We start from the raw sequence: 11795 nt of genomic DNA, 5'->3' as shown, positions 1-11795 counted from the left end.
ATCTACTCTAATGTGGCAGAAAACGTTGTGCTTCTACAACAGCGTAAGCTTTGGGAGGATCATACATCCTGGGTGCCCCCAGAGCATCCAAATGTGAAGCTTAATATAGACGGTAGTTGGCGTCCTCTGACTCAGACGATGGGTACTGGCGGAGTAATATAAGGGATTGCGTGGGACGGTGAATTCTTGGATTCGCAAATTCTCACCGTAATGGTGATCCGCTTAGATCGGAACTTTTAGCCATGGATAAAGGTCTACCAATCTGTAGGGATGCGGGCTTCAGGAACATTCTCTGTGAGACAGACTGCATGGGGACTATTGAGGCTAGTTCTCTCTCTCGGGATCGCATTAGAGGATGGCATGAGCATGCTGATTTAGTTCTTATCCTTCAGGAGCTGCTATCTAGAGATTGGCAGGTTTCTCTTTTCCGCATTCCTCGGGAGATCAACAAAGTAGCACACATTTTAGCGAGATGGGGTGTTTCTGAATCAGGGGGCTATATAGAATGGCATAAGCCACCAACATTTGTGCTTGAGCCAGTAAGGCGGGATGGGTGTTCCCCCCTTGGGTCTTATTAGTCTCTCTCAGTTTTTTGTTTTTTAATTTTCCCAACCTACCAAAAAAAAAAATCTATCCTCTGTCTATTGAACTCAAAAAAGCAAAAAAAGAAAAATAAAAATAAAATAAAATAAAAAGTGATTGATAATTTTTTAGTAGTTTATTGTTCAGCACGCACAGTATCCTAGTTATACATGTTACCATACCTAATTCTCTTAGCATACACGCATCATCAGAGCTCTTATCACCACTATATATACTCTCATTCTCCTTCGAGTTCTTATCATCATCATTTTCCTTTCTCAGTCATCTTCATCATCGGCATATATACAGGCACACACTGCTGGTCTTCATCACTCACCATCAACACTGAAATGTGACATCAAGGGTAACATCAAACAGATTCAGTTTATTGTTCGGTAATTCTTAACTGCAGCTGTTATCATTACAAAAAAATTTATCTGACATATATCATTTAATGATATAATATATCTCATTACACTACTAGAAAAATGTCATTTTCTTACAAATTTTCTTGCAAAAAAATGTTCGCAAATTTTTTTTACAAATTTATTTGCAAAAAATAATTTATAGATATTTCTTATAAATTTTGCTACAATTTTAATAATTATAGAAATTTTTTTCCATAGTAAAAATTTGCAGAAAATATTGTAAGAATTTTATTTTGTTTTTTGCAGATTTTCTTGTAAAAATAAATTCGTAAGTAATGTTTACTAAATGGTAGAAAAATTTTGCAAGTAACTTTTTCTACGGATTTTCCTGCAAATTTTAATCCGAAGGAAAAATAAAAAAAATATATTTAAATTTATAAGTTTAATATTTTAAAAAAACTTCAAGTCCCACATCGATTGAAAATAAGGAAATTAAAGAATATATAAGTTGGGGCAACACTTACCTTACAAGTTGATTTATATGGTTGAGTGTTAGACTTATAATCTACAATCTTAAAATTTAAAAGATTATGTGTCACATGTTGGAGGCATGGAAACAAATGCTTCGGATGAATTCATTGTGAGCATTTGAAAGTTGAAAAATTATTGACAGAATTTATAGTAATTTCTTTAATTTTAAAATTCCCAAAAAAATATTATCCACGAAGATATTACTTGTAAATAAAATTTCACAGGAAAATTTGCAGAAATAACGTTTCTTGCGAATTTTTTTGAAAAATTCGCAGGAAAAGTCGTATGTAATAAGAGAAATTCTAGTAATGTTAATGTTGGACCTAAATCAGTGTTCTAGAAGCTTTGAGCCGGTGGATTAAAGATTGAGGTCCATACTTTTAGATGAAATGGAATGAAACTTTTAAATCAAACAAGAAAAAGAAGTATGCTATGTTGATCATTTACTTTTCTTCTTTTATTTCAACGCGAAACAAACATTCTTCTTTCAGTATTTTTATATCCGTTATGAAAAAGAAAGGAATAAGTTAAATATGATTTTTTTATTTAATATAGTTCTTTTAAATGAATTAAAGAATTTTTTTTAGCTAAATTAGAGATATGGAATAAAACTTTTTTAAACCATACAAGTAAAAAAATCCTTATATTTTATACTATGATAGAGGTACTTCCCATCTCTTGTTCAAAGGTGAATAAATTAGTATTCTCAATATTTTTGTGTTAGTTATAGAAAGAAAGCAATAAATTAAATATAATTTTTATTTAGTACAAATTTTTTTATAGATGAATTAAAGAAAAGATCTTAACTAAATTGGTGGCATGGAATGAAACTCTTTTAAACTAAACAAGTAAAGAAGTCTTCATTCTTCTACTATGTTGATGAGTCACTTCCTTTCTCTTGTTTAAAGGTGAATAAAACAATCTTCTCTCAATACTTTTTGTCAGTTATGAAAAAGAAAGAAATAAATTAAATATAAATTTTATTTAATGCAATTCTTTTAGCTGGTTTAAAGGAAAAATCTTGGCATATATAATTGGTAGCATAGAATGAAACTCTTTTAAACCAAACAAGCAAAGAAGTCCTTATTCTTATGCTATGTTGATGAGCCACTTCCCTTCTATCATTCAAAGGTGAAGAAACAATTATTCTCAATACTTTTATGTCAGTTATGAAAAGAAAACAATAAATTAAATATAACTTTTATTTAGCGTATTTTTTTAGATGGATTAAAGAAAAAATATTGACCAAATTGGTGGTATGGAATGAAACTCTTTTAAACCAAACAAGTAAAAGTCTTTATTCTTACATTATGTTGATGAGTCACTTCCCTTCTCACTTTCAAAGGCAAATAAACCATTTTTATCTCAATATTATTGTGTTAATTATAAAAATAAAGGAATAATTTAAATATGACTTTCACTTAATGCAGTTCTTTTAGATGAATTAAAAAAAATATCCTAGACAAATTGGTGGCATAGAATGAAACTCTTTTAAACCAAACAAGTAAAAAAGTCTTTATTCTTATGCTATGTTGATGACCCTCATCCTTTCTCTTGTTCAAAGATGAAGAAACCATTTTTCTCTTAATACTTTTGTGTCAATTATGAAAAAGAAAAGAATAAATTAAATATGACTTTTATTCAATGTAGTTCTTTTAGATGGATTAAAGAAAAGATCTTGGCTAAATTGATGACATGGAATGAAACTCTTTTAAACCAAACAAGCAAAGAAATCTTTATTCTTATGCTATGTAGATAAGTCACTTTTCTTTTCTCATTCAAAGGCAAATAAAATCATTCTTCTCTCAATACTTCCGTGTCAGTTATGAAAAAGAAAGAAATAAATTAAATATAAATTTTATCCAATATAGTACTTTTAGATGGATTTAAAAAGAAATAACTTGGTCAAATTGATGACATGAGATTAAACTCTTTTAACCAAATAAGCAAAGAATTTCTTATTCTTATGTTATAAAGATAAGTCACTTCCCTTCTCTTATTCAAAGGTGAAGAAACTATTATTCTCTCTATACTTTTGTGTCATTTATGGAAAAGAAAAGAATAAATTAAATATTATTTTTATTTGGTGTAATTCTTTTTGATGAATTAAAGAAATTTTTTTTTATCAAATTGGTAACATGAAATGAAACTCTTTTAAACAAATAAAGAAATTTTTATTCTTATGATATATATATATATATATATATATATATATATATATATATATATATTCATCATTTACTTCCTTTTTATCATTTAAAGGTGGAGAAATCACTCTTCTTTAAATACCTTTTTTTGTGTGTCAATTATATAAAAGAAGAATAAATTAAATTAAATTTTACTGAATACAATTTTTTTTAGTTGTACAATAGTGAAACATAATTATAGATACAAAGTCCGTAACAGTTTATTAAATGGGCTAGAATATATATTTAACTGGTCTTATAAATTGTTAACTACTATAAAAATAATTCTAAATTAATTCTTGCATTCGTATCGAATGGTATGCATATGGTTATTGTATGTGTTAGCTTGACTTTATTTTGTAGTAATTAAAAAGTCCCTTTTATGTATTTATTTTATTTACTTAATCTATCCTCTGTCTATTGAACTCAAAAAAGAAAAAAAATAAAAATAAAAATAAAAAAAATTAAAAAGTGATTGATAATTTTTTAGTAGTTTATTGTTCAGCACACACAGTATCCTAGTTATACATGTTACCATACCTAATTCTCTTAGCATACACGCATCATCAGAGCTCTTATCACCACTATATATACTCTCATTCTCCTTCGAGTTCTTATCATCATCATTTTCCTTTCTCAGTCATCTTCATCATCGGCATATATACAGGCACACACTGCTGGTCTTCATCACTCACCATCAACACTGAAAAGTGACATCAAGGATAACATCAAACAGATTCAGTTTATTGTCAGGTAATTCTTAACTCTGACCGTTATCATTACAAGAAAATTATTATAAAATAATATATATTTTTTAATGTATAATATATATTATTAAAAATTATTTTTAATTACATAATAAATATGATATATGTTAATATTATTAAAAAATATAAGTGTAAATTATAGTGACACATAAAATATATTATTAAATTTCATTTAAAATCAACACCAAAATTATATATAATTATATATTAAATAAATATATACTAATATATATTATACTTATAATGATATTTTTTATATATCAATATATATGTAATATATATATATATATATATATATATTTTTTTTTTTTTGCATATTTGTGTTTTGGCTTTGTCTTTTATTCTTTAGATGTGTGTATATTTAACATGCTTTAAAAGTTAAAACAACATCCATCACTTTTATTGAATTATATAATCATTTTTGCTGCGGTAAATGTTTTTAAATTGAATTAAAAGCCTTTTTGATTTTGCCTTTCTGTCCATGGAAGTTGGCATTCAGCCTCTATAATTTGTCTATAATGATAATACTTTGTCACAACTTATATTTAAAAGGGTTTAAAGGATAAAACAAATAATTATATAGGTAATAATTAAAGTCAATATATTTCTACAAAATTGATACCAAAGGTTATAACAAGTTCATTTTGAAGTTTAGGAGTGTAAGTGGACTAATTTGGATTGATTTTGGATAGATTTATTAGTTGATTCTATTAAAATTTAATGGATTATGTTGAATTTGTATATTTTTAAAAAAATTAAATTTATATCATGAATGAGTTGGATTAAATTAGATTCATCAAATCAACATAATTAATTAATTTATTTTTGTAAAAATTTAAATATTTCATAATATATGTAAATCATTTGATATGTTGTTGTAAATACAATGTTATCAATCCATAAAATAAATTTTTTGATTTATTACATTGTTATAAACCTAAACAATCAATATTAATACAAAATAAAATTTAAAATAAATATATTATATTGTTATAATGCTATATCAATCTAAAAACCTTAAACTATGTATTATTGAACAAAAGGGACAAAATATTCTCCTGAATAAGTGATTATCTAAACAATAACTTATTATTATTATTATTATTATTATTATTATTATATACATAAATAGAGAAAGATTATAATAACACCGGTGTAACTTTTACTAAGTATTACACCGCTCAATAATTTTATATTAAATATGACTTTTGTAAATCTAACTGTTATATTGAAAGTTCTTTACTCTTAGATCATATATACAAAATTTTATATTAATCTAAGATGATTTGATACTTCATTTTTATAAAACAAAATTGATATAATATATTTATTTCAAAATATACTAAAATATGAATATTTTGATTACCTTCAAGTTGTTCAATTTGAACAAAAATCGATATATACATATAAAGTGATATGAACTTTCAATCTAACGGTTAGATTTGCAAAATTCATAATTAATATAAAGTTATTGAGCGGTGTAATATTTAGTAAAAGTTACACCAGTGTTATTATAACCCCTCTCATATATATATATATATATGTATACATATATATATATGTATATATATATATGTATATATATATATAATAATTTTATAATTATCCGTCAATTTGAATTAATGAAATGAAGTATCAAATAATTTTCAAATTTTCTAAAATTTTGCTAACTTGATTTATGCATTAAGAACTTTGAATTCAATGGTTGGATCGTTGAAATTTGATATAAAATATGAATTATTGAACCGATTAAGTTTAGGTAAATTTACTCCAAAAGTAAACGAATTCCTTATATATATATATATAAAAATTATGTTTGGTTCAAGTTAGATCTGACCAAAACACTAAAATATTTTATTCAAGTTAATTGGATCGATTTGGGTAAATTCAGGTTTATGTGTTATTTGTACTCTTACATCCCTAATGAAGTTGATGAATCATTATAAATTAAAAGCTTTAATTAATGAATGCTCTAATTAATTACTAGCGTGGATGAAATTTATATAAGACAAAATTTAAATATGTTGTGATTAGTATTGTTCTTCGATCAAAGTTAAAATTTTACCTCAATAATATGCATAAACATATATTAATGAGTCTTGTATTAAATGTAAGTAGATGATACCAAAATAAAATTTCTTTAATTAAAGAACAACATCAACTACATTTAAAAAATTATACCTACATTTTATATATATATATATTGGATCTCGTAATAGTTGTCATTTAAGAAGAAAAAATAAATCTTAAATTAAATTGTTGATTTGTGTTTCAATACATATTTAATGACTAAATATTTAACTACTAGTAAAGTGTATTAAAATATGTATGTTGTCAGTGCTTCTCGGTGGTCAATAATAAGATATCTTTTATTAGTTAAAATTGATTAAAAATAAAAAAAAATGATGAATTTTATATATTATTTAATGAATATTACGTATAATTTTATATTTTTCTTAATAAATTTTAACCTAATAATAAAAAGTGTTAAAAATAATATGTTAACGTTCTTTGTGCTTTGTACGAGGACTCAAACAACTTTAATTTTTTTAATTTTTTCTCTGGTTGTTGATAAATATTATTTAAAGAAAAAATCTTAATAATACAACTCCTGTTACACCTTTTTAAACCCATTTTATTATTGGCCAAATTTTATTAAAAAGTACTTATTTGTGTTTCACTTTTTATTTAACGACTATTTCTTCTAATTTTATACTTTTGAATAAAACAATTTGTGTAGTAGTGTAAAAATGTATGCCGTGTTAAAGAGTATTGATAACGGTAACATGCACTTGTTAAATGAAAAAATAGAAAATAACTTATAGAAAGTGTGGTACATGTTGATAAACATGCATGCAGTATGTAAAACAGGAGATACATAATGAAAAACTTCAATCTTAAACTAACTTAAAAGGCCTGAAAATGGGTAGGAGAGTTGTTATGGTAACAAAAGCAGCAGCAGACCAAGTATTTTTCATAGGGGATGATTCATGGTCACTGCACGACACTAGAAGCCCCTTTCTTTCTTTCATATTTATTTTTCATCTCCCTCTTCCTTTCCTTATCTTGAAAGGCACGAAATTGGGTAGCAGCATAATTGTAATGGAGACAATGGCAGCAGCAAACCATACGACAGTATCACCATCATTGCATGACTCTGGTGGCAGCATCAAGAATATCACACGCATTGATCCTGCATTATATTTTGCTGCGGTGGAAGGAAACTTCAAAGAATTCATGAATAACCAGAATTTGGAGAGCTTGCTTACTCCAAACAAAAACACCGTTCTTCATGTACACTTGACATCTACAAGTAGTCACAACATCCAACATCCTTCGGATACATTTGTTCAAAAAATGCAAAGAAAGATGCTATGTTTACCACACCCAACACCTGAAACCCCAGTTTCAGAAGAATTTGTGAATCAGATTCTTGACAAGTGTGGAGATCTAGTTCTACTCCCTAACGCCAAGGGAGAAACACTCCTTCATATAGCTGCAAAGTATGGACACTCCAATATCGCAAAAGTGTTGGTTGAACGTGTCAAAGCTTTTCCACCAGATATTGAGAATGGTATTGGAGCAGATAAAAAGTTTATAAGGGCCACAAACAATGAGAAGGACACTGCGTTGCATGAGGCTGTGCGCCATGGTCACATTGAAGTGGTGAAGACCTTGTTGGAGAAGGATCCTGAATACTCCTATTATGCAAATAACGCTAACGAGACTCCGCTTTATCTGGCATCAGAAAGACAACAACAGCAGGTGGTGAATGAGATATTAAACAAAGTGACATCACCGGCATATGATGGCCCCAAAAATCAAACAGCACTACATGCTGCTGTCATTAACCAAGATACAGGTACCAAACCTAGCTATGCTCATTTGTTTGTTTTCTTTTTTTAATGTTGTTCATATATAATTTTATCTTGATTTTTTTCTCGTTTTCAAGTATATAATCTGAAACGACAGCATATTTTCTGATAATTTTTTTCTCACTAGATCATTATAAGGAATTGTTCAGATTTTAATGGTATAGTAATTTTAAAAAAATTGTTTTGTAGTAAAAAAAATGGAATGTAAACACAACGGAAGATAAATAAAAAGGGAAAAAGTGATAGATATTAGGTATATAATAATTAATCCATAAAACAATGAGATAGAGATAAAATGAAAGTTTTACTGTATGTATCTATGCGTATTTTATAGGACCAAATCAGTAATAGAGATATGGATTATATATATGTTTTTTTATTAGTTATGGGATATACAATTTAAATACATTAAGCATGAGAAGTAATGAAAATTTATTAAAAGAAGGTATTGCAATTTGCAATTGATGATGAGGAGTGGATACAGGAATGGTAATGGATCTTCTGAAGAATGAACATGTGAGAGTGGCGGTAAAACATGCGGACAAGGATGGTTGGATTCCTCTTCATTATGCGGCAAAAAGGGGGAACGAAGAATTGACGGAATTGCTACTTAAAGAAGATGAGAATAGTGCATATATCCAAGATAATAAGGGCAGAACAGCTCTTCACATCGCTGCCTATTATGGTGTTAGTTCGCATAATGTGGAAATGATTATAAAACACTATCCAGATTGTTCGGAGATAGTGGATAAGGAAGGCCGAAATGCTCTTCATCATGCAGTGAATGGGAGGACACAGGATATAATGGGAAAAATCATGAGCAACCTCTCACTTAGTAACCTTTACAATGAGAGAGACAATGATGGAAACACGCCCCTTCATTGCCTCGCTGCTTATCCACACCTCAGTTGGGACTTTAGCAGACTTAAATATCACGGCAGAGTCGACAAACTGGCCCTCAACAAGAATGACCAAACACCCCTTGATGTTGTCTTTGATAACTTGAAGCCTTCACTAGAATCAATATGGCCACAATGGGTAAAAGTTAACACTTTTATTATATATTTATATATATATATATATATATATATATATATATATTATTTGACTGGAAAATTATTTTATTTTATTTTTCTCAAAGAATTGGTCGAATTTTAGAGTGAAATAAGTTCAATTCTGTTGATTTTCACATGAACATGTGATTCCTCAAAAAAAAAAAAATTATAGGAACATTATGACATGTCCGCATGCACAAAAAAAATGGAAGAATTATATATATCCTTCTTGAGTCGGCCATAGGAGAAATAAGCCTTCCTTAAACTATGTTAACCATGATATAATTTCTCTTTTAATTTAAAATATTTGAGAAATTTTAGAGGATATAATTTAATTAATTGAAAAGATCTTATAATTAGAAAAAATAATATATATTTAAAATTTTAATTTAAAGAAAAATTTAATAACAATCAATTATATATGATATATAAAGACTATACTAATTAGTAACAATACAGTTAAGACTATCTAATTTAATAATAGTTAAGCATATGATCCTTGAATTAGCAATCGGAGGCATAAAAGCCTTCCTGAAACTATATATATGCAATAGACAATTTAGGCCCTCAACTAACTAAAATTTCTCTATTAACCTATTGCAGCGTCTAATATCGAAATTAAGACAGTTTGAAGCAAAAGGAGAAAAGCGACTAAATATAAAATTAGAGAATGAGGAGGCAGTGTATTCGAAGGAAGCAAAGGAGAGTCATCTATTAGTAGCCACACTGATCGCAACCGTAAGTTTTGCAGCTGGGATTACCCTTCCAGGAGGTACCATACAAGAGGGGGATCATAAAGGTACCCCAATTTTGGGGCAAAGAGCCTCCTTCAAAGCATTCATTATATCAAACGCTCTAGCGATGGTTTTTGCAATTTCTGCAGCTTCTATACATCTTTCCATACCACTCACTAAATCCAAATTCAAGGATCATTTTTTAACTCAATATGCCCACGCGTTCACTTTAGTCGCGTTACTAGCCATGATTGTCGCATTCGCTACCGGCACGTATGTCGTATTGGGACCTTCCCCTCTTTGTATTGCAATTATCACTATTGCATTGTCCTATTTTTGTTCTAGCCGTGTTATTGGAGAAACTTTTATTAAACTTGGCGGCGTGAAAACCAGGGTAGATCCAAACAATTTTTCCAAGGATAATGTCAGAATAAAAGAAGCCTTGGAAGCTTGAAGAAAGCTTGAAGAGGAATAAAATAAAATAAAGGTCTGATTGAGGACAAAAAGGTATCTAGAAGCAAGCAATATCCTGGAAAAGCAGTGCAGACTTATTATAGAAGTTTGACATAAATTTGATTGGTTAGGTTAGAGAATTATTTCCTATGCAATTGTATTTTCTCTAATCAAGGGACATATTTAGTTTGAACTCTATGCTAAGTTTGCTACATTAAGAAAAGTGATAGTCCAATTTAATTTGTTGAAAGTTATTTAAACAAATTTTTTACTCTGTTTTCCTTAAATCATGTCTACTCCTTTGCTTTCATTTAATTATTTATGCACCTTCCTTATGTTAATAAAACAATCCATTTCATATTAATTAATTGTGCCAAAGTTAAAATTATCAAGTTTAAATATCTTTCTGACTAAATAAAATATTATAGTTTTATCGTTTTGCTTTTTCATTTTTAAAATTTAACAAATTAATCTTTATAATTTTTCAGTTATTTCTTCGTTTGTTTTTTTATCATCATTTAGATGCTTATCGTTTGTTTTATGTAGAGATTTTATTATAAAATCATAATATTTTAAGAGACAAAATTCCTATTTAAACATGATAATTATCTATTCTTTTCTTTATCTTTTTAGTATGGTTATGTATTATTTTGGTATTTTTTAAACTAATTACGTTTATTCATTTTTAAAAGATTAATTAATAACTTGGCCTGTACCTCCATCAATTTTCCGCTTTAATTTTTATACCTAATTATATATATATATATATATATATATATATATATATATATATATATATTATAGTTCTTATATAAAAAAATTATGGTTTATTTTAGTCTTTGTTACTTATCTAACAGTATAAAATTATCATAAAAGAGAGATAATGTCTAAAATGTAAATTAGAAAATTACTTATATATGGACTAAAATGTAGAGTTTTAAATATATGAGCTAAAACAAAAAAATATACAACTAAATGATTAACTATTTTTTTTAAAGAATATAATAAATTTAGTTCTTCCATTTATTTTATAATCATGTACTTAAAAAAAAGCATATTAATTTGTATTTGAGAGATTATAATAGATTTGGCATATAAAATAATTTTAAAAGCTATATATAAAAAATTTAATGAAAAATTAATAAAATTTTAAGGATTTTGTTGAACGTGAAATTAGCTAGGATTTAAATGAAATTTTTGGGATTATAAGAGAAAATTTAAAATTTTGGCTAATGGACTTAATT

General features: G+C 27.2%; 1 protein-coding gene across 2 annotated transcripts; it reads left to right on the top strand.

The window, feature by feature from the left end:
* The first annotated feature begins 8 nt into the window (after window positions 1-8).
* LOC109814501 (protein ACCELERATED CELL DEATH 6) lies at window positions 9-10969 on the top strand. 2 transcript variants are annotated; one of them, XM_083068941.1, is made up of 5 exons: window positions 9-977; window positions 4335-4420; window positions 7508-8296; window positions 8794-9347; window positions 9968-10969. In XM_083068941.1, the coding sequence occupies exons 3-5, from the start codon at window positions 7537-7539 to the stop codon at window positions 10550-10552; spliced, it is 1899 nt and encodes a 632-aa protein (XP_082925067.1). In that variant the 5' UTR covers window positions 9-977; window positions 4335-4420; window positions 7508-7536; the 3' UTR covers window positions 10553-10969. The 2 variants fall into 2 exon arrangements, with proteins under 2 accessions (XP_082925067.1, XP_020234538.1); XM_020378949.3 differs by having other exon boundaries at window positions 4308-4420.
* The last annotated feature ends 826 nt before the right edge of the window (window positions 10970-11795 follow it).

Source organism: Cajanus cajan, chromosome 2, assembly GCF_000230855.2.
Source record: "Cajanus cajan strain Asha chromosome 2, NIPB_CcT2T_4, whole genome shotgun sequence".
Taxonomy (NCBI): domain Eukaryota; kingdom Viridiplantae; phylum Streptophyta; class Magnoliopsida; order Fabales; family Fabaceae; genus Cajanus; species Cajanus cajan.
Note: the sequence above shows the minus strand (reverse complement) of the source record. Positions and strands in the feature narration are given on the sequence as shown.